This window comes from Mizuhopecten yessoensis, unplaced genomic scaffold (assembly GCF_002113885.1).
Source record: "Mizuhopecten yessoensis strain PY_sf001 unplaced genomic scaffold, ASM211388v2 scaffold245, whole genome shotgun sequence".
NCBI lineage: Eukaryota > Metazoa > Mollusca > Bivalvia > Pectinida > Pectinidae > Mizuhopecten > Mizuhopecten yessoensis.
This window is the reverse complement of record NW_018403450.1, coordinates 130,119-153,506: the sequence shown is the minus strand read 5'-3', so window position 1 is coordinate 153,506 and position 23,388 is coordinate 130,119. Positions and strand designations below refer to the sequence as shown.

Sequence of the window (23,388 nt, the reverse complement as noted above, 5' to 3'; positions counted from 1 at the left end):
TTGGAGTAAGAATCATTGTTGTGTGTCATAAAATCTTGTACTGTGACCTATGGAAACCGGTGCTTTGGGAGAGTTTCAGCCACGTTGTGGAATAGCTTACCACCTGCTATTAGAAAGTCAAATACCCTGGCAAAATTCAAGAGGGACATCAAAACTCACCTCTTAACATCTACATTTTAGGCTCTCTGCAAAGACGTCATGCATACCACCCTTTATTTGTTCAATTACATGTGTGTGTATGTGCACATTGCTTGCTTAAATGTATAAAAGTGATTGTAAGCCTTTGTTTTTGTTTCACAATTATAACTATTACTATTATCCATATGTTGTAAAGCGCTTAAGAGTAATTTTACAAATTATACAGGGCGCTATATAAATGTTGTATATTATTATTATTATTATCAATGTATCAATAAGTTCAACTCAAGGGAAGCTTTTTAGGTTTTCACTGAAAATTACTAAGTCTGTGTATTTTAATGTGAAATGATATAAGTTATTGAGGAAATCAGTTATCCAGACAGGATGTCAGTAATAAGGAAATCAGATAAGTGGACAGGAAGTTAGGTCATGGATTGTCCACTTGGCATTACACTGAGCAAAGGATATCACTGATTGGCCAACTGAACATGGTACAAAATGGTGATCTAGCCAATCAGGCCATCACTGATTGGCTAGAATAACTTACTGTCATCAGATTGTGGAGCAGACAGGATGGCACTGTGTTTTTTCTTGACCTCATCCACATTATCGGAAATTTTATCAATCATTCCTCGGATCTCTTCCACCTGAAAAATACAAACGAAACACAAATTATTCTTCAGTTACAAAATCCTGGAATATGCATTATTTTGCCAGTTAGAATATACACTGACTTAGCTCATTATTTTGCCAGTTAGAATATACACTGACTTAGCTCATTATTTTGCCAGTTAGAATATACATTGACTAAGCTCATTATTTAGCTAGTTAGAATACACACTGACTTAGCTCATCATTTTGCCAGTTAGAATATGTACTGACTTACTGACTTAGCTCATTATTTTGCCAGTTATTAACTTTAAACAACTTCTTTTCAACTAGCTCATCTTATTAAAATATTTTCAAAATGAGGATTTTAATATCAATTATCAATATCATTGGATGATTACAGAACTTTTGATGAAATACAAAATTAATGAATTCAGCAACTTGTACCGATTCATCAGGAGGGAGGGGGGGGGGGGGGGAAATTTGAAATTTGGGAAATGCATCACACAAACCACTTTTGACCTAATTTTCACAATATAAATTCTAAATTTCCGGATTTAGGAATTTTTCCACTTAGTTGTAATTCTGTTATTGATAACAACTGGCACCAAAAAGGCACCGTCATAGGAACAATTCAAATCAAAGCTGCCATGTAATTTTATCTACAAATACAGTAATCATGACGGATGCAAACTTTCAGAAAGACCACTGTATTAACCCTTTCACCACTGTAGACCATAATGGGCTCATCCAAATAAATGTATGGTAGAGTCTACTACAGTTACCTTAGGTGAAATGGTTAATGAGATCAACTATGGAATGGAATAAAGTGACTTCGCTATGCTGCAGATGAAAATTTGAGGTTCATTGTTTGAGGGAGAATATGTCTAAACAATTGTGCCTGGCACCCATTTTGGATCAAAATTGGTTTTCTTAGGTTCTGTGAAAATTATTGCCCTACTGATAATAAAGAAATCTAGATCCAAATGTAAAGATCAATTCATTTATAAAATAAAACTAAAGGTCTCCATACTAATTTATAAACTAGATACAAAACTGTCTATGTACACAAATTCAGAACTGAAACATAATGTTACCATCAATAGCTAATGTAATGTACCAGCTCATGCATAAAGCTCCAAGTAATCAAATCATGTTCTTCCAGAAACAGATCTGCTAGTTAAGATATAATTTCTGAATCCATGGAACAGGATAATAAAACTACAGAGGACATGAATTTGGTAGAACTGCTGGTTAATTGAATCTGCCTGCGTCAGACTTATGTACTTCATTCTATATGATAATCAATCCTGATTATAGTCAAAATATTGCTGCAATCCTTCCCTTACATTTTCGATCATGAATACATTTATGAGTTTCTGGAATATTCTGTTATGATTTTTACAACGACAATCAGGAAATACATTAAGAAATACTGCCATAGTTGTTCTCCACTCATTAAATCGGTGCAAATATAATATACAAGAATTCCACTGAAGTGGATGTGTCGCCTGCGCAGGAAGCTGGGAGATTGTGCTTAACACTGCATGAAGTTTGAGTATGATCGGCCCAAGGAAACTCAAGCTATCGCAGGAAAACAGATTTTCTATTTATAGTAACAGTGACCTTGACCTTTGACCTTCGGACCTGAAAAGCTATCCAAAGCAAGCACTTTTGGTAAGGAAGCACTGCATGAAGTTTGAGATTGATCGGCCCAAGGAAACTCAAGTTATCGCACGAAAACAGATTTTCAATTTATAGTAACAGTGACCTTGACCTTTGACCTCCAGACCTTAAAAGTAATCCCAAGCAAGCACTTTTGGTAAGGAAGCAATGCATGAAAGTTTGAGTTTGATCAGACCAAGGAACTCAAGTTATCACACGAAAACCTCTGTGCGGACGCCGACGCCGACATAGCAATACATATGTGTCACCAGCTTTTCGCAGGCGACACAAAAACTAGGGGGAATGCCCTGACAAATTGAATAAAGGGCAATATCTCTATATACAGTCGAGCATGAGACCTGATGTCAGTTCACATTTACACCACTATGAGCTGCCATTCCACCAGATACTAACTAAAAAAAATTGCCAATTACAGTTGATAGAGCATATGAGATATGCCCCGGACAAAGTTCCTCACTGACAAAAAAGACAACATGAAAGAAACAATGAAAGAAAGAAAAAATAGAGAGCTAGTATGCAGATTGGAGCATAAAACAAGAGGCCCATGGGCCTTAACGGTCACCTGATATATTTATACAGAGAGTTGATTTTGTTTTTAACACCAACAGAAATATTATTCAGTGACAAAAAACAATAAAACCACCTTATTCAATATCTAGCATACAGATTTAAGACTGAAAAGTATTTGAAACTAGCACCTCTGATTCTAAACAAGGAAAATGAAGAAATTTTAGCACACTGTCTCCTTTGGGCCCCACCCCAAAGCCCTTGGGAGTAGGGCTTGCTAAAAAATTTCAAAGTATCAAACTGTCAACTCAGGGTTATAATTCCAATCAAGTTATTAACATGTAATATTCAAAGTACCATTTGCCATTATAAACCATAATAAATTTTGCCCCCCCCCCCTCCCCCCTCCTTCCCCAGGGGGTAAATGTGAGATCCTAGGGCCATAAACCTTAAGACCCTTCCATCTATGAGAGTGTTTGATTCTACCATATCTGGGTCTTTAAGAAGATTTTGTTTTGAAATTTTAGTCAATTCAACCCTTTATGGCCCCACCCATCAGCCCCGGGGGGTCAGTCAGGGCTCATATGTGCATACCATCAAACTGCTACCTAATACTGATAATGCTAACCCAAATTGAATTATTTCCAATGGAAATTAAACAAATGTTGGTCCAAAATGTGATTTCCCATATAAACTAGAGTAAAGTTTACCCCACCCCCGGGGTTAACGTGAGACCCCAGGATCATGAAATTCACAATTTTGGTAAAGCACCATAAGACCCTTCCATCTATGAAGAGCATTTGATTCTACCATATCTGGGTCTTGAGAAGATTTTTGAAATTTCAGTCAATTCAACCACTTTTTGGCCCCACCCATCAGCCCCGGGGGGTCAGTCAGGGCTCATATTTGCATACCATCAAACTGCTACCCAATACTGATAAAGCTTATCTAAATTTAATTACTTCCAATGGAAATTAAACAAATGTTGGTCCAAGATGTGATTCCCTATATAAACTATAGTAAAGTTTACCCCCTCCCCAGGGGGAAACGTGAGACCCCAGGGTCAAGAAATTCACAATTTTGGTAAAGCACCTTAAGACCCTTCCATCTATAAGGAGTATTTGATTCTACCTTATCTGGGTCTTGAGAAGAAGATTTTTGAAATTTTAGTCAATTTGACCCTTTTTGGCCCCTCCCATCAGCCCCGCGGGGTCAGTCAGGGCTCATATGTGCATACCATCAAACTGCTACCCAATACTGATAATGCTTACCTAAATTTAATTACTTCCAATGGAAATTAAACAAATGTTGGTCCAAAATGTGATTTCCCTATATAAATTATAGTAAAGTTTACCCCCTCCCCAAGGGGGGAAACATGAGACCCCAGGGTCAAGAAATTCACAATTTTGGTAAAGCACCTTAAGACCCTTCCATCTATAAGGAGTATTTAGTTCTACCCTATCTGGATCATGAGAAGAAGATTTTTGAAATTTTAGTCAATTTGACCCTTTTTGGCCCCGCCCCTCAGGCCCCTGGGGGCCGGGGACCAAACTGGCAACTCATTTTGTTGACCTTTGGCCATGGAAGGTTTCTGCAAAATTTCATTGAAATTGGTTCAGGGGTTTTGGAGAAGAAGTCGAATATGTAAATTGCTTACTGATGCACGACGGATGACGACGGACAAAAGGCGATCGCAATAGGTCACTTGAGACTTAATTTGTCTCAGGTGACCTAAAAATCAAGTGTATATGTTGAAACACATAACGCGCACATCGTGTAACATTGTGTGTTCCCACACCTGTATTGAGGCAATTTGAAGCCATATATATATAGGGACGCCTCCATTCATTTCTATTGCTCCTGTTTCATGTGGCACAGATAGCATTAACATGCCTCTTATGTAGCCAGACTGGTTTGTGTGCCTCCTTAACGAAGCCAGCGTACACTGGTTACCTGTGAGTAAGGCTAGAGTGACTTGTAGCTAGCTGACACTTGTAACCTGTCAGGCTAGATCAACTTGTAGCTAGCTATAACTGAAACTGGTTATCATTAAGGCTAGAGTGACTTGTAGCTAGCTGACACTTGTAACCAGTCAAGCTAGAGTGACTTGTAGCTAGCTGACACTTGTAACCAGACAGGCTAGATCAACTTGTAGCTAGCTATAGCTGAAACTGGTTACCAGTCAGGCTAGAGTGACTTGTAGCTAGCTATAGCTGACACTGGTTACCAGACAGGCTAGATCAACTTGTAACTAGCTATAGCTGACACTGGTAACCAGTCAGGCTAGATCAACTTGTAGCTATCTATAGCTGACACTGGTTACCAGTCAGGCTAGATCAACTTGTAGCTAGCTATAGCTGTCACTGGTTAGCAGTCAGGCTAGCATGACTAAAGCTTGTAGCTAGCTGACACTACTGGTTACCAGCCAGGCTAATATGATGTGTAGCTAGCTGACACTAGTTACCAGACAGGCTAGATCGACTTGTAGCTAGCTATAGCTGACAATGGTTACCAGTCAGTCTAGAGTGACTGAAGCTTGTAGCAAGCTGACACTACTGGTTACCAGCCAGGCTAATATGACTTGTAGCTAGCTGACACTGGTTACCAGGCAGGCTAGATCGACTTGTAGCTAGCTGACACTGGTTACCAGCAAGGCTAGAGTGGTTTGTAGCTATCTGACACTGGTTACCAGGCAGACTAGAGTGACTTGTAGCTAGCTATAGCTGACACTGGTTACAATATCGACTAGAGTAACTCGTAGCTAGCTATAGCTGACACTGGTTACCAGCCAGGCTTGAGTGGTTTGTAGCTATCTGACACTGGTTACCAGCCAGGCTAGAGTGGTGTGTAGCTAGCTGACACTGGTTACCAGCCAGGCTAGAGGGGTGTGTAGCTAGCTGACACTGGTTGCCAGCCAGGCTAGAGTGGTGTGTAGCTAGCTGACACTGGTTACCAGCAAGGCTTACTTGTACAACGCAGAAGTGCTGATTCAGCATGTCGTGTTTGAAGCACAACAGATAAGGTTACATTGATTCTCTAATAACTTCATCAAAATGATTTTATATAGACTCTAATGTGGCCAGACATATACCATATAGATCTCATTTACATCGATCTCACTAAATGTCTGCATAACATTCAGGCAGAATCTCAAATAAATACTTTATGCTGCAGTAAAAAAAAAAGAACCCAAACGTTTAGAAATACATATATTAATGTGTCTATACAATAGATATCCTCATTTTACAACATTTGGAGCAGGATGTTTCAAACAGAATAATCAAGTTTGCAACCTTCCTTTTGTGATCTGGTCAAGTTAATATGTGATCTTTTGAAAGTCGGTCTGGTTTGGATCCAATATCTGCGGGCTCCTGTACCAGACTGCTTTACATCATGCATGACCTGTCCCAGCTCCGGGATGTCAACTATATTGGACTATGTTGTACATTTTGTTTATCCGACAGAATTTCTGTGAAAACACTCTGGGGCTCGTACAAAGACACTTATTGGAGATTTTATCTATTTATATGTACAGTTTATCCAGTTTGACCACTGAGCCTTCAAATATTTCTCCGTTTTTTACATTCCACGACATCCTCACCCCCATTAACAAATCATGAACTGATCTTGATTAAGGACTAGGAGAATCCATTGTGTTTGTTGGGATCACAGGGTTAAAACGCATAATCAAATTGTGCATCTTCACCATTAGACAGGAGCTTTAGGACGGCTGTACCTGATCACTGCAAGGGCTACACACTGTCACAATAATATGGTACTCCCTATATAGCTAGTTACTACTGTAGGGGATACACATTGTCACAAAAACATGGTACTCCCTATATAGCTAGTTACCACTGTAGGGGATACACATTGTCACAATAACATGGTACTCCCTATATAGCTAGTTACCACTGTAGGGGGTATACACTGTCACAATAACATGGTACTCCCTATATAGCTAGTTACCACTGTAGGGGATACACACTGTCACAATAACATGGTACCTATATAGCTAGTTACTACTGTAGGGGATACACATTGTCAGAATAATATGGTCCTCCCTATATAGCTAGTTACCGCTGTAGGGAATACAAACTGTCACAATAACACGTAATTACTATAGGGGATGCAGTATATCACACTAACAGAATACTCTACATAATCACTGAAACGGACACACTGTCACAATAACAGGAAACACACTGCATAATCACAGTGGGGGAGAAAGAGCACTAATAGGAAAAGTGACAATGATGTAATGGTTTGATATGTTGATATTCATCAGCTGGGCAATTTGGTACAATAGATTATGACTCCAAGCTTAAGACTCAGGCAAGGTGTGAGTCAAAAAATTGTGTTTCTTCATGATTGCTTTTCTGTGTTTTCCATCTAAAACACAACATATCAGTAAATACATACTTACTTCTGAAATAGGACCTATAAATGTCCTTGAACACCAATCTGTATCATGTCGTTATCCATGTTTCCTATTTACACTGTATACCAGGTAATTTTTGCAGTAGTGTTACTTTCCTTCCTTTTGTGGAAAGGTTCAACTTGCAACTCAACAATGCACCAGAAATTCCCCAATCCAGGCATTTTTATTAGATGAGCTGGGTACTAAAGACGACAAGTAACGATTTCAAATGTTGAAGTTAAATAGCTGTGCGGTCTACACGTACATGTTTAAACTTACCGAGTAATAATCAGATAAATATACTTAAGTCACTTTTTAACCAAAATAGCAGACATGATTGACATATTAATTTCCTGACGAAATTGCAAAAAACTAACACTGCACTTATTCAAAGTGGCATGTATACAGTATACTTGTTAGGGAAATGTTTTAATTGTCTTTTAAAAATTAACTATATAAACAATGTTGGAGACCTGTAGCTTAAAACCAATGCATGCCAACAGACACAGCTTGTATTATACCAAGGACCTGTACACTCTCCACATACCCTACCCACAAACACATTGATTTGACACAAAAACAGTTCCAGCCTTAGCCTACCTATCTCTCCCTTACAGAATCAATTTTCTCAGGACCACTTCCATCCCTAGCCCGATACGTTTACACGACTAAGCTATAAGCGATAGATTGGCAGTTGTGAGCAGAAAACCTTTGCTGTTTATTTGGCGAAATGGACATTTCTCGAAGCAATTGCCTGAACACGAAATCAGGCCATTTGTTTCTTAACCTAGTGATAGATGACTGACACAAAAGTTACGTCCTCTACCGAGGCCACAGCACTGTAGAGACACTCCACGTAGCTTAACAGTATTCTGATTATTAACCCCTATTATTACCAAAAGATGGAAATAGGTTGGAGTTATAAAGCATTGTTTAAACTTGGTTATGGACTATGGAACTGAAACTAACATAGGTGGTGTTTATGAACCATTATCAATTAGCAAGATCTAGCTCCACGCAAAAACCCACCCAAACTAACATAGGTGGTGTTCATGAACCATTATCAATTAGCAATATTTTATTTTATGGCAAACACTATAACATACCCCCTCCCATTATAGTGTGGGCACATACAAAGGTGAAATTATTTGAAGATACTGTTGCACTGTTCCTTAAAATCTTCAGCAGAACTAGATTTAATCCAAGGTTAAGTAGTATAAAACATGCTTGTTGTAGACCCACTGATATATAAAACAGCCCCAGTACCATCCCCTTTCAGATTGACCAATGATACAAGTGTACATCTACTAGTGTGATCAGAAATCAAACATTTCAACCATTCCTCGCAGAGATTTGACGGACAACACTTTAATGTTTTTTATGAGAAAACTTTTAATATTTATGGTGATCTGGTCTCTGAAGGATTGTTGTATTATTTCGGACGGCATTCATCCGTGTTTCCAATCCAATATATTATACTGGACAGCATGCAACAGGGAAATGGAAAACAAGGATATGTGATTCATCATATATCTGATATAAACGTCCAATGTTCTGCCAAGAACCTGATGGAGGGTCTAAACACTACATTAATTCTTCTATCTAACATAAATCTTCCAAAGGAAACGTAATCATTCTTTTCCTGGAACCAACATCACTTACATCAAGGAAAGTTTTAATGCATAAATCTTCAAACAAGTTTTAACTCTCAGTAAATTACATCTCCAAAAAGAAATCTGAAGCTGTGTGTTCAATGCGGATTGCCACCGGTAGTCTAACTAGATTAGCCGATATATTATAGGATGATTTATCATTATTTGATACACACTGTCCAGTCGTCCATCATAGATGTACCAGAGAATCAATAGAATCAAAGGTATAGGCCTGACCACTGGTCAAGACATTAAAGAATTTTATCTGAACAACACTGTCTTAACATTAAGGGATCATGCTGCCTTACATATTTATCTGTGACTTTTGTTCGAAAGATTTTTTATCTGTCTTTGGTTCGAAAAATTCCCGAACATGCTACTTGACAAATTTTGGTATGCGACACATTACATTATTCAAATTATCATGATGTAGTGAGATATTAAAAGTCTTAAGTCGATGCCTGAAACAATGGTCATTACAATACTCCAGAAACTACGCGACGGATGGATGGAATTGGATCAAACACACAGGGCTATGTACTGTATAATACAAACGTTATTTAAAGTTTGGGGTATCAAAATGTAACTTTTAACTAATTTCTATGGTTATGTGTTCTTAACCTGAGGTGTTAAGGCATATACAGAGAGACTCATGATTATTGCATGCCAGAAATAAGATCACCGCCTTGTTCATCAGTACTCTGCCATCATGACCTACCAAAAATAGACTGCAATATCCTGTGTATTACTTATAAGTGGTATTTACCATCTGATGTGGCTACACTGTTCACATATATACAGATGTTGGAATTTCAAGCTCACATTATTCTGTTTTAATATTAACAAATCTACTGTATCAGTGATAAAACATTTTTTTGTTATAGGTCAACAACTACAGGACCATTGGAAAATACTCCTAACAATACATATACATGGAATGGAATATAATTCTGCATACAATGAATAGTGTTCCAAAATTGATCCCCCATATTTAGGTCAAGCTGCTTCTAATCAACATGTTTGTATACTCTGATGGAGCACTATAAAACTCAGGACTGAAAATATTGGAAAAATACTAACAAAGACCTGATACCCTTGTTATAGATTTCTAACAAACTTGAAGTTGAAGCTTGTGATTGTCTGTTGAATACTAACATGTAGCATCTTGTTTTGCAGGAATTGATTATGGCGTATAATGTTCCTGACTTGGCTATGAACAACTCGATTTATCAATATGCCAGTGTCTAAATATACTTGTCTTGCCTGGTCCTGAGGAAGATTGATATTGGTGGTACCATTGTTCACCGATTGGTGGCCTCAGCTACATGACTATGGACTATCCAGCATTCATCTTATAATGACGACATACCACTAATGACACACTACCATATCGCCTCCCTTTGCTGTACACTTATAATCACGCCAGACATTTTAGGGACTTTTTTTTTTTTCATGTTATATGTTTTTGAACTCTTTCAGAAAATAATTAGGCATTGATTCCTCCTCCGAATTTCACTTAACTTTTGTTCCCTAAATTTTTATTATTATTTTTTTCAGAAAAGAGAAATGATCAAATTCCAATATTGTCTGCATTTTTTTCACATCGTTCTTCATCCCTTTTCCAACTTCTATTGTCATGAGAATTCCCTATTTCCCAAGAAAGCAATTTGCCTCCTTTGAGACGAACAATGGTAAGATCTGTTTTACTCCGGTAACCATATAAATCTGAGGTCATTATATTGGAGGGACCCGTACTGCTAGCTAATGACATTCTACCGTGTAAACAACACACAACTAAATCTTAGCGTTACATTTGACAAATAATGCAGAACGTGCGCCTGAGCTGCCTGCTAAATGGACCATAAAGAGCATGAATGACACCTCGACTATCATTTACTCCGCTTTTGCATCGCGCCGTCACTATACTACGCTAGCCGTGCCGCAGCATCGTCCATTAATGACAGGATCATGTGTATATATATACAAGTGAATTTCCTCGGGAAAAATCTGATGCAGAGTTCCCAGTTGAGTGCTGTGTGCACACACAGGTTATGAATGAATGAAGTCTCAACTCAACACAGTGCAAGTGCGCCACTCCGAATCAATACTCTGGTTAGTTGTTTCTCGTCCTAGTAATCCACACAGTATCAAATATTCATACGGAAATTCACTCACATTTTTATAATTGATCAATAGTCTAACCTTTTTCTATTCTCGGTTTGTATCCTCACCTTATTTTTAGTTTTTAAAGAACACTTCAGAGCAACAATTCTTTAATTTTTCACATTTTTTTCTCGTTTTGTCTAATACTTTTCTCTTTCTATATATGGGTGTTTCTATATATGAATACTGAAGCCAGGGATTTTTCATCCATGATGTAAATTTTATCTTTACTGTGACATTTTGTCTATTATTTTTTCAAACTTGCAATGATATGTTAGACAATATACAAATAATAAAGCATACTATATTTACTACAAACACAAAATATGGCATCATCCTTACATAACTTCAACCTGTTGCAGTGGTGTCGCTTAGGATGAAACTACTTATAACAAACCATTACACTAATGTCGGTTGCCATGGAATTAACGTTCATAAAAAACAGTCACATTGGTGTCGCTTGGTATGGAATTAACATAATTTTAACATCAAACATTCAAAAAAAATGTTTTTTCAATAGGAAAATTATCTGGTGTTTAAACAGTTCCCCATAATGCTCTTACCTTGAAGCCCCTGACTGAAGATAATGCTATTCAACTTTATTGCGATTTTTCTTTTGTAAATTTAGTCATTTATCTGTCAATTATGATACAAATATTCCCGTTAACAATAGTAACAATGGTCTAGCTGTAACTAAAACAAAATGAGCCAAGATCTTTTAAAAAAATAGTCCTTTATCAAACGAGTACATTCACGTCTTGCTGGTACAGATAAAATTTCAGGTGTGCAGTGAGTATAGACAAAACCCAATATGTTACGATTTCCAAGCCCTGACCAGTAGCTATAGCTACGGTATCTTTGATAGCATTACAATGACACCTGAAGCACTCAGCTGAGGACAAAATAAATGTTGGTCAAGTAGGAAAGTTTGAATGTAAGGATGGTCAAGACCATGAATCAAAGACAACAACGGTATATACAAGATATACAGCAGACAAAGCGAAGCAAGAACAAAATGGAAGAGTATAATATATTATCTATCTTAGGATGTATCCAGCACAGTGAACGCTTGTTATGAATGCATGATATACAGACTAATACACATCAAATATGGTCAAAACTTTTTTTTTTTTTTATTTTCATCCTTCATATCTCGAATGGTTGGCCCGTTGTCAGTATACTGTGACCGGGTGGGGTTGTCCTGCTGGGTGTCTTCGGCAGTATGTTTCAGTGAGGTAGCACTTTTAAGTCGGCATCAGTTCCACGCTATCACAAGGATACAAACACAAACATATCGCAGCCTCCAAAAACACACACACATACACTACACGCATGCATCTTGCACACATAGGAGGCCATCCTTAAATGACCATAGCTGTTGATAGGATGTTAAACAATACTAAACCAAACCAAACCTTCATATCTCGCATAAGCTTTATTATTTTAAGTATATATATGTATGCTTTAATATCATATGCAAGGTAAGTTTTATGATATACACATTTGAGAACTACTTTGTAGCAAAAGATGTGTGTAATCTACCAGACATAACAAATATTCTTCAGTTTGGTATACATGTGTACCGCGACAGACAGAAATAATCAGCTAGAGGAGTCCAGTTAGGTATACATGTGTACCGCGACCGACAGAAATAATCAGCTAGAGAAGTTAACGTGAGAGTTAGAAATGTTGAGAACACTTCTGTTCATTTCCTGGTGGTTAAATCACAGCACATGTATCAATAACTGCGAATGAACCGATTCCAAACAAATCAGATTTTAACACCTAATCAATAGTCTACATATTAGGATAGCCATTAAATAGGTTCGTCAATAATTCATTGCACCAGTAACAGAGCTTTAACATAGAATGACTATTAACAAGCTGTAAGTTAATTTACAACAGCTACATGTAATCACTGCATGTTTCTATAATATAAATGATCCGTCCACATTTTCCTATCAGTATTTAATGTCCTGGCCCGATTGTTGACGTAACTACTGTGACATTACTGGTACAATGTTAACACTGTATGTATATATAACCATGACCGTCCAATTTGCCAGTGTAGTTCACCGACATCAGTAGCGGTTAATCTCTTTTCTCGTTCTGTTAAATACCTTGTGTTGTTGGAAGCTAGTTTTATTAGATTAAATGTGCTCAACAATGAAACAACTTACAATTCTACCTTTCAAATGATAATGCTCATCTATATAATGAGCTGTATATCAGCGAATGAAAACGTCTCAATTGTGTTGAAAGTAGCTGACTTTTCTTTTATTATAAATAATTGTGAGTTGGTACCCATCTGTATATCATGATTTCATATTCATTTAAATCTTGAAAATCTTTCGTCAGGAAAATGTCTATAGCAGTTTCCTATCAACATGCAAGGCAGCGAACTTTGCTGATCTGGATACTGGATGCCACCGCTCAATACTTCAAAGCTCATATGAAATGGCAACTTGTTACACCAAATAGAACAGCTGTTTCAAAAAGTGTTCTGTGGTATATGAAACAATGCCAGAGCCTAAATACAGCCTCTTGGTCAAAACTGATAGCTGAATAGTAGAGATCGGGCATCTACCACAGTTGTCCTATTGTTAAGTCTCCTTCAGACAAAATTGGATATTCATTTCATCCCAAAGAACAGTTGTGTTTCAAAAATGATTTTGTAATAAGAAACAAGAGTCTAAATACAGCCTCTTGGTCAAAACTGATAGCTAAACAGAAGAGATCCTGACTCTACCGCAGTTGTCCCATCGCGAGGCTTCCTAAACTCAGACAAGATAGATGCCAGGTTCTGTGGACAGTTCCAAACAATACAAGGTCGGTAAAATAAATGAAACGCTGTCAACAGAGTCCAAAGTGATGACACTAGTCAGCTTGTGAGCACACCGGTCAGCTCTTGAGGCCACCGGTCAGCTCCCGATGACTTATGGCCACTACCCAACATAGGAGATCAGAAGGTACACCCTGTACGACCAAGCAGCATCCAACACAGAAATATCTAGAGTCCAATCACGGGATGATTAACCACCAGTCGGCCACATTGGAATAATTCTATCATTAATCCTGTGGTATTGAGATTGTATCAGGCGTTACAATGTGAGCGTCTGAGAATATCACTGTTAACGATCCAGGAAAATTAATTTACGGTAATGTCCTGTGCATGAGAGATGGGTAAATAGCTGAGGGCAAGCGGTCAGCTCCAGATCTCAAAAGTGCAATATGGTTTATAGTTGTCAAAAATTGGAAAACACTTACAGTATATTTTTTTCTGATTTACTGGTATTTCAAAAGATAACTGCTTGTTAATTCAGGTCTAGACAGGAGACACCACATGCATAATGTCTTGTGGATCTACAAAGGACACTTCATGTAACTTTCTAAAGGACTTACACAACTACATGGAACTACATCAAGGGATGGACCAAATGCCATCCTGTGGCTCTATAGAGAAGTCACTAATGACATTCTGTTGAACTAAATGAAAACACCGTATGACAATTTTTGTGTATCTATTAAGGATGCATCATATGACGTCCTAAAATTGTAGAGAACATTCCACATGACATCTTTTGGACCAAGTCCTTCCATGAGAGAGATATTCAAGGACCAGCTTGTTAATGGTACAGGGCCTGTCCTCCTAAGACACCAGTGTGTCATTACCAGCAGGATGGTACGCATACAGGGACTGTCCTCCTAAGACACCAGTGGGTCATTACCAGCAGGATGGTACAGGGACTGTCCTCCTAAGACGCCAGTGTGTCATTACCAGCAGGATGGTACAGGTACTGTCCTCCTAAGACACCAGTGTGTCATTACCAGCAGGATGGTACGCATACAGGGACTGTCCTCCTAAGACACCAGTGTGTCATTACCAGCAGGATGGTACAGGGACTGTCCTCTTAAGACACCAGTGTGTCATTATATAATTACCAGCAGGATGGTACAGGGACTGTCCTCCTAAGACACCAGTGTGTCATTACCAGCCAGATGGTACGTATACAGGGACTGTCTTCCTAAGACACCAGTGTGTCATTACCAGCCGGATGGTACATATACAGGGACTGTCCTCCTAAGACACCAGTGTGTCATTACCAGCAGGCAGTGATTGATGTGAGGAGCTTGACTAGTGACAGACAGTCCAGCCTAAAACATCACTCTGGTCTTCTGCTAGAAGATCCAGGTCCTAGTTCAGGTTTGATCAATAATATAGTATAACACTTCACTACAGACCTCAAACAACAAATTCAATTTCTCTAACATTATAGCTGGAAATGCATAAAGCTTTGTTGTTTGGTTTATGAGTAAAGGATAATTTGAAATCAATAGAGTTGTTTATGTTCATTTGCTTCTTGAATCCTGTCTGCTCAAACTAACATGAAATTGTTGATGAAACAGCTTCCCTATTGTCTCCTGAATAAAAGCGTGTTTGGTTTCTAGGAATTTACATGGGAGTGTGTGAAAGACAGCTTCTTCTAAATTACATATGCTTCTTTTCTGCGGCACCACACACCGATTCACAAAGGATATATCTATAGATTGTCAGGTTGTTATACAATACATTCATATGATGTTACACAGTATAGTAATTAATTGTTACACAGTAGATTTACTGATTGTTACACAGTAGATTTACTGATTGTTACACAGTAGATTTACTGATTGTAACACAGTAGATTTACTGATTGTTACACAGTAGATTTACTGATTGTAACACAGTAGATTTACTGATTGTTACGAAGTAAATTAATTGAAAGCATGAATAGAGCTGACAATTCTTGCCTAATTCTTTTTTCAACACAATCCTAATCAGAGTCACAGAATCTCATCAAACTGTGTCAATTTTAAGAACCTGAAAAGCACTTAAATATTGCATAACAAGTTTCCAATGGCCCGAGTGGAGCCCTTGTTTAAATCTAATGCATTTACAAAGACTCCCTAAAATTTCATAATAATTTTCCGACATTTCCGTGACAGCGTTTTTAGAGAGCTTGTCATATCACACACATGCCACAGCTTTCAATGGTAATTTATTCTGGAATGTTTCTTTTTAAACTGTCTTTATACTACAAATTTTTAAGTAAAACCAGAAACAGGATAATTTTGTAGTGTATGATTTTTTTTCTTCTTCTGAGGAATGGTCTTTACAATTGTACATTAATTTTTTTCGTGTTAAAAAAAAACCCTATGAGATTTGTAAAGCAAATTTAATGAGAATATTTTAAAATAAAGAAATTGTGTAACTTTTTTTCTATATTTCTATATTCTTACATTTTATTTTATTAGGTTTTCTTTGGTAACTGATGGGTGCTGACATATACAGACAGGATCACAGGAGAATAAACACCTTCCTTTATTTAAGCAATAACAATGAGAAACAGCAATTCCATTTTCAGTTTTCTCAAAATCAAGAAAAAGGTACGCAAAATGTTATTCGTTAAGACCACGAAAGTGGTACAGATCGGCTGTATGCCGGGAAATATTTGCCACAGCTTTACTTTTTCCTTTTTTGCCCTCCCCATTGAGGGGGTAAATTTATCATGACAGCGAATAATAATACACAACATAAAATATATAGTAATAACATGTGGATGGCCAACTAATACAAGGTGAACATGGATTTTATTGGTAAAGAGTGAATATTTGACTGGACGATGGTATACAGTATACAGAACCTTGGGTTGGGGATCTATGCGACACCTCGAGCTCTGTGGTAGAGACAGCATTTCTAACTTAAACAGTGCTGTTCTGAATTTACCTAACAATTATGTTTGTAATCATAAAATCTAGGGTACATAGTTTTAACAGTTTGTATATAGCATAATGTGAAACAACACCACTTCCCTGATAAAAAAAATGTTTTGACCAACAATGCAGTGAGAACAGATTGCGTAGCATTATGGCGGAAAGTATTTTTCCTTGGGGGAAGTAAATCATTGCATTCGGAACACCTCGGATCAATACCCCCATTCTCAAGTGACTTCACGCTCCCTGCCTCAAAACCCATTCAGCGCGACCAGCCTTATTGTGAATCAATGGAATAGGTTTTAGTTTAGTTAAGATTTTCTGAGTAATTATTCTGCACGATATGGTTGTGCTTTTCCTTTCGTATCTACAACGGCTGTTGAAGAGGACTCTTGGGAAATAAAAAATGCTGCGCCTTCTAGGAAAATATGACGATCTGATATCCCACATCTGGTTCCTACACCTAGTTAGCCTGACAGACACCAGACTGTTCAGGGCAGTAATATAACAACTATAGCTCTATAGTGAACTGCCTATATAGCAGGCACCTTGTTAGTCAGGACAAATCTGTTAAATAACTACCTTAATAGTAAGTTGTCTTTAGGATAGCAGCTGGCATCCTAAGAATTCAAGGGGTAATACTCTCTTACATTCACCCTTGCCATGAAAAACTGTATACACCACCTTGTTGAATCCCGATGATACAAGTAAACTTTGATCATACGATGTACAGCAGCATACCAGTAAAATTGACTAGCTTGGGAGTTGGATGTCGCTCCTCTGACATAATCTAATTCAAATGACTAGTATCAGCATAGCGACTGGGCAGTTTTCCTTTTCAAATGTGGTACCAATTGCAATCAAATATCTCATGATATCACTATGTGCCTTCTAATTAAAGGGTGCACAGAATGTAAGTGAGTCATGGATGGACAAAAGGAAGACTTAACCTCATCTCTGAATAAAATACAATCTCTTCTGTGAGAACAATCTCTCTCGGTTAGGGTACATTCCCTAAGATTATTTCTCTTGCAGGATAAAGTATCCAGTAAGACCTGTCTTATATTCACACATATTTAACAATAATGAAAAGCAAAGAAAACTAAAAGAAAGATGTGCCTAATTTATAGGCAGTTGGACTTGCTTTATTCAGAGATTTGAATATATTGCAGCATCACCAACTTGCTGGTACTTTTATTTAAAGCCTTATTCAATAGTAGATTTGGTTGTGACTTGTACAAGGCTATCCTGAATTGAAAGACAAAATGAGGAAATATGCAAAAGTCATAGAGAAACACTGCTCCAGGACTGATGTCTTACTGCTTTATAGGAGAAAACACCAAAGGATTGATCCAGAAACAATTTTGCGTCATAAAAACCAATGAAACATGTTATGTATAACAAATCTATGTAGATATTGATTAATGAGTCAACTTCAGCCCCCCTTCCTCTCCCTGTAACACCAACCACAGAACATACCACAGTGCCATGCATTCTGTCAGGACCACAGTCTCAATTCTTTTGAGTTTGAACAAATGCCCCATGAAATATATCGGCGGTCTGTGTAGAAGAAAACCTATACCCGAGATTGTGTGTATATAGTTATATTGATTGGGCGTTCAAACAGCCCGGCCAGAATCAATGGGAAAGGGTCAGCAGCAGTACTACAGCTTTAATTGACACACCGTATACCTATACAGGATCAGATTTAAATCATTATAATCAATGTGTTGACCTTTGTATCGAGACCTATCCGTCAGTTGTTTGTGTTTTTATCTGCTACCTGTTAGTGGCTGCGGCCTTGAAGCATTCTGCCTTTCAGGTTCACTTGTAATGTATATATATATACAGGGAATTTAATACCAGGACTCTGTTATACTGTTAATTTATACCACATAAGGAGCTGATCCATTCCCCCTATATTATATTTACATGAAATTTGTATCAGCTCATTAACTCATTCACCCCTGAAGACACATTTGAACTCTTCCAATCCAAAGGATTGAACAGTTCATTATGAAATTTCAGGGGTGAACGAGTTAACTGTGATTGCATGATGACCTTCATGGAACATTGTCTTACAGATTCTGTTTAATCTATATACCACGGTAAGATGTATCTGAATTTTCTAAATATCTCATGGAAATTAAATGAAAACAACAGTGTATTCCATGAATTTAATAAGGGATATTTATAGCATAACTTCATCCATCACTTGAAATTTACAAACAGAAATAAATTCAATACCATATTACTATATTGATGAGAATGTAATTAAGATGTATTCACTATAGTAATGGGCTGATGATGATTGATTATAATCGAAAAACGATCGGTTTGCACTTTTTTTTATTCTGATTATTGATTTCAAACTCTGTAGTCAGTAACAGTTCATAACGAAAGTGTCAAATGTATACATAATATAAAAGTATATGCAAATAATGTAATTTTATTTTATGATTAATGTAGGGTCTTTTTTTTTACCAATATAAATGTATAAATTATAAATTTCCCCAACTAGGTGTAAGACAGAAAAATCTCATCACAAGGGTCTTAAATCTCTAACCTGAGTCTTTGCCGAAGGCCAGACTCTTAAGAATCTTACCCCGAAGGTTGAGATTTTTCTGTGTCACTCACACTCATTAAGTGGGGAATGATTCTTTATCTTCCACTTCACATAGAAATGGTGATATCATGAAATGCAAATGTTGTTTTCATAATTTCCGGTACACCAGAGTTAACTTCGTTATCTGCGCTGTTGTTGACATGACGTCAATGCATTGTTGACGTGACATCGTACAATTGTTATAACGGGGGAATGCAGAAGCACTAAACCATAAGCAACAATAAGTCGTCAATAACAAACGGTGATAATGTTATATCTTAGTACATGTAAAATATGTAATCTTCTCAGGGAATGACTTCATTCAGTAAAGTTTGCAGGGGAGAAAAGTTGGGAGATCAGCAGATTGTTAGTGACACAATAAAGCGTGACAGATTTGAGGTGACAGCTTGCTGTCTACTCCCACTGTTAATGGGGATGACCATACACTGTGTGTAGTACACACGTTGTAAACAGCTGATGGGGTCCTAAAACTGGGACCACCCCAACGCTCACAAACAACAACCTTAAACTCAGACAACCAGAAATTGTTTTGATATTTTGTCACATGAGAATGCCCATCCTAATCACAGTCAGACTGATGTGTTTTATATCATCAGACAACTGTTTAGTAATCACTCAATTTTACTGCTGTAAAACGAGAAATTTGACCGGTCGAAGTTTTGTCCTTCACTGAGAAATTCCGTTTTCATGCAGTATCATTTTGCTCTTTACATGGTATGATGCATATTATGTTGTGTACTTATTTTCGATATCGTTATAAATTCATACTCATTACTGTGGGCAAATTTCTCGGTTATTCAGTATATATTCATCACTTAAAATAGACATGTGTCATAACTCATGCATATCTTTAAAAACTTTCTGATCCTAACGGAAATGTCATTTTAAATAAATGACACAAGATCTGGTAACATTATATTTCTGCGAATATTCGCTACTTTTTTATGCTCCAATTTTTGAAAACCTGCTTCTTATTATAACGATTAAAAATACAGAAAAAGTCTGTTTAACATGTATCACGATTCCGTAATTTTGTAATATTGATACAGACACAGAAATGAAATTGAATTTAACTCCCTCTAAATTCTTGACAATCAGCTACCTCTGTTCCTGTAGTAGCTCTTTTTTTTTTTTTTTTCCATTAGTCCTCTATAAGATGATATTTTAATGCAGATTTTGATAAATGACATTAAGTTGTGAGGAAATTACCCAGCACTTAAATGAATTAGGACAGAACAAAATAGCATCAGACCAAAGCAAATCAAAATACACGCATACCAAGCCAGGATGTTTTAGCAATGTAGAGCAAATAAAGGAAACAAGGCCCACAAATGCCACAAAAAGATAGTAAATTTGAGCTCAGCACGTAACAGTTGATAGGCAGGCATCAAAGGATTTAGCTAATCAAATATCATTGATTGATTTCTGTAGTAGATGGTGGGATACGACGACGGGACTGGCAGAGTTGGTACTGGATCTAATGGCAGCAGCACGGCAAGAGAGGGCTGGAAATGTATGTGGCCTAGTCAGGCCTAGTCATTCTATGTGACTGTATACGGACCAGACAGGGACATCTCGGGGGCTTGGAGTATTGCCATCTACATGGAAAACTAAGTGCTGGAAAACTGACTCTTTTATATATTATTATATATATTTATTAATATTTATGAATGTTTTAGTACGTACAAGGATTTTTTCCCAACAAACACATTTCTGTAATTGGGAAAAACTGTCTATAAATCTTAGGTAAATGGTGCCAAATTTTGAGGTCAATGAACTTAATAAACATAAATTAAAGACAGTCTTTCCGCTCAGAATTTTAATTGGGATACATTTTTGATGGACACATATTTTAATTTGTAATGAACTTTCAATGTACTCTGTTAACTTTTTGTTTTACCCTGTCTTTCTTCATACAAATGAATAAGATCACCCTTTAAGCATGTCCTCATGAATTGAATCAATAAAATCTCTTAAGAAATTTCACAAAATTGTTTTTACAAACACAAAGCCTTGAATATTGGCAAAGAATATTATATATATAAAACATAAATTGGCAACAACTGTGTCTGGGGGTTAAAACATACAATTTGTTTGCTGCAATATAGAACTAGATGGAATTACACAAACCAGACACCTCTGGTGTGTGTACGCTGGTCTACGTGGCTATCCAGGTTTATACAAGTATATTGGAGGAACCAATTATATATATACAGATGGCTTGGCTTTATCCTTTCCTGTTAAAACATCCCAATTTTCTCTGTATCATCTCTTCGTATGTGCTACTGACACTGTCACAACCCAAGTGCCATTGATGTTTCATCGTTTTACAGGAGTGCTGGCCCCTCTGTAGCCTCTACACTGCATTGGTGAGCCCCAACTCCAGGTCCATGGCCCATCCACATCAAAATGACAATTGTCATTAGATAAAGCATCAAAACAACAATTAACAACGCCACAACAGATTAGACACTACCAAAACAATTTCATAATCCAGAACAGCTGCAATGCCACCCTAAATTTTGATTAAAATCCTTCCTTCAAAACCAAATGATCATCAGATGTTAGTTTACTACCAGCAATGTGGTGGTAAATTTATCCAATCAGTTTTACATATTCAATAGCAGTGCTCAGGTCTACAGTATTGATATATTCATTTTGCGGGGAAAATTAATTATGATTATGAAGGGAGAGTGATCGCTTGCCTCACATGTTTATTGAATGAATCCTTAATAGGCTAGTGGATGTGATCTTCAGCTACTGGGAGCTTTAACACCAACAGAGGTGACTAAAGTCAATACTGTTCAGTGACAGAGTCTGTAGGGAAATCTCGTAGTCATACAGTCCTTAGCTTTCATCGTACACTCATACTTGTGTACACACATTGATGAAAATAGGCCTCATCAGACTTATACCAGTGAACACAGAGAAATAAGGCTCATACAGTCCTCGTCACAGACTAAAACCAGTGTACACAAAGAAATGAGGCTCATACAGTCCTCGTCACAGACTTATACCAGTGAACGCAGAGAAATAAGGCTCATACAGTCCTCGTCACAGACTAAAACCAGTGTACACAAAGAAATGAGGCTCATACAGTCCTCGTCACAGACTTATACCTGTGTACACAGAGAAATAAGGCTCATACAGTCCTCATCACAGACTTATACCAGTGTACACAGAGAAATAAGGCTCATACAGTCCTCGTCACAGACTAAAACCAGTGTACACAGAGAAATAAGGCTCATTAAGTCCTCATCAGACTTATACCAATGTAAACAGAGAAATAAGGTTCATACAGTCCTCATCACAGACTTATACCAGTGAACACAGAGAAATAAGGCTCATACAGTCCTCGTCACCGACTAAAACCAGTGTACACAAAGAAATGAGGCTCATATAGCCCTCATCACAGACTTATACCAATGTAAACAGAGAAATAAGGCTCATACAGTCCTCATCCCAGACTTATACCAGTGTACACCGAGAAATAAGGCTCATACAGTCCTCGTCACAGACTTATACCAATGTACACAGGGAAATAGGGCTCATACAGTCCTCATCACAGACTTATACCAGTGTACACCGAGAAATAAGGCCCATACAGTCCTCATCACAGACTTATACCAGTGTACACAGGGAAATAGGGCTCATACAGTCCTCATCACAGACTTATACCAGTGTACACAGGGAAATATGGCCCATACAGTCCTCATCACAGACTTATACCGATGTACACAGGGAAATAGGGCTCATACAGTCCTCATCACAGACTTATACCAATGTACACAGGGAAATAGGGCTCATACAGTCCTCATCACAGACTTATACCA

At 37.5% G+C, this 23,388-nt stretch overlaps 1 protein-coding gene across 2 annotated transcripts in view; it reads right to left on the bottom strand.

Annotated features, from left to right (window-relative positions):
• LOC110444990 (syntaxin) overlaps positions 1–23,388 on the bottom strand; it is a 68,363-nt gene that overhangs the window by 28,550 nt on the left and 16,425 nt on the right. For both annotated transcript variants that reach the window (XM_021489462.1, XM_021489385.1), the window contains exon 3: positions 686–785. In XM_021489462.1, coding sequence (XP_021345137.1) covers positions 686–785 — 100 coding nt within the window. The remainder of the gene's footprint in view (positions 1–685; positions 786–23,388) is intronic.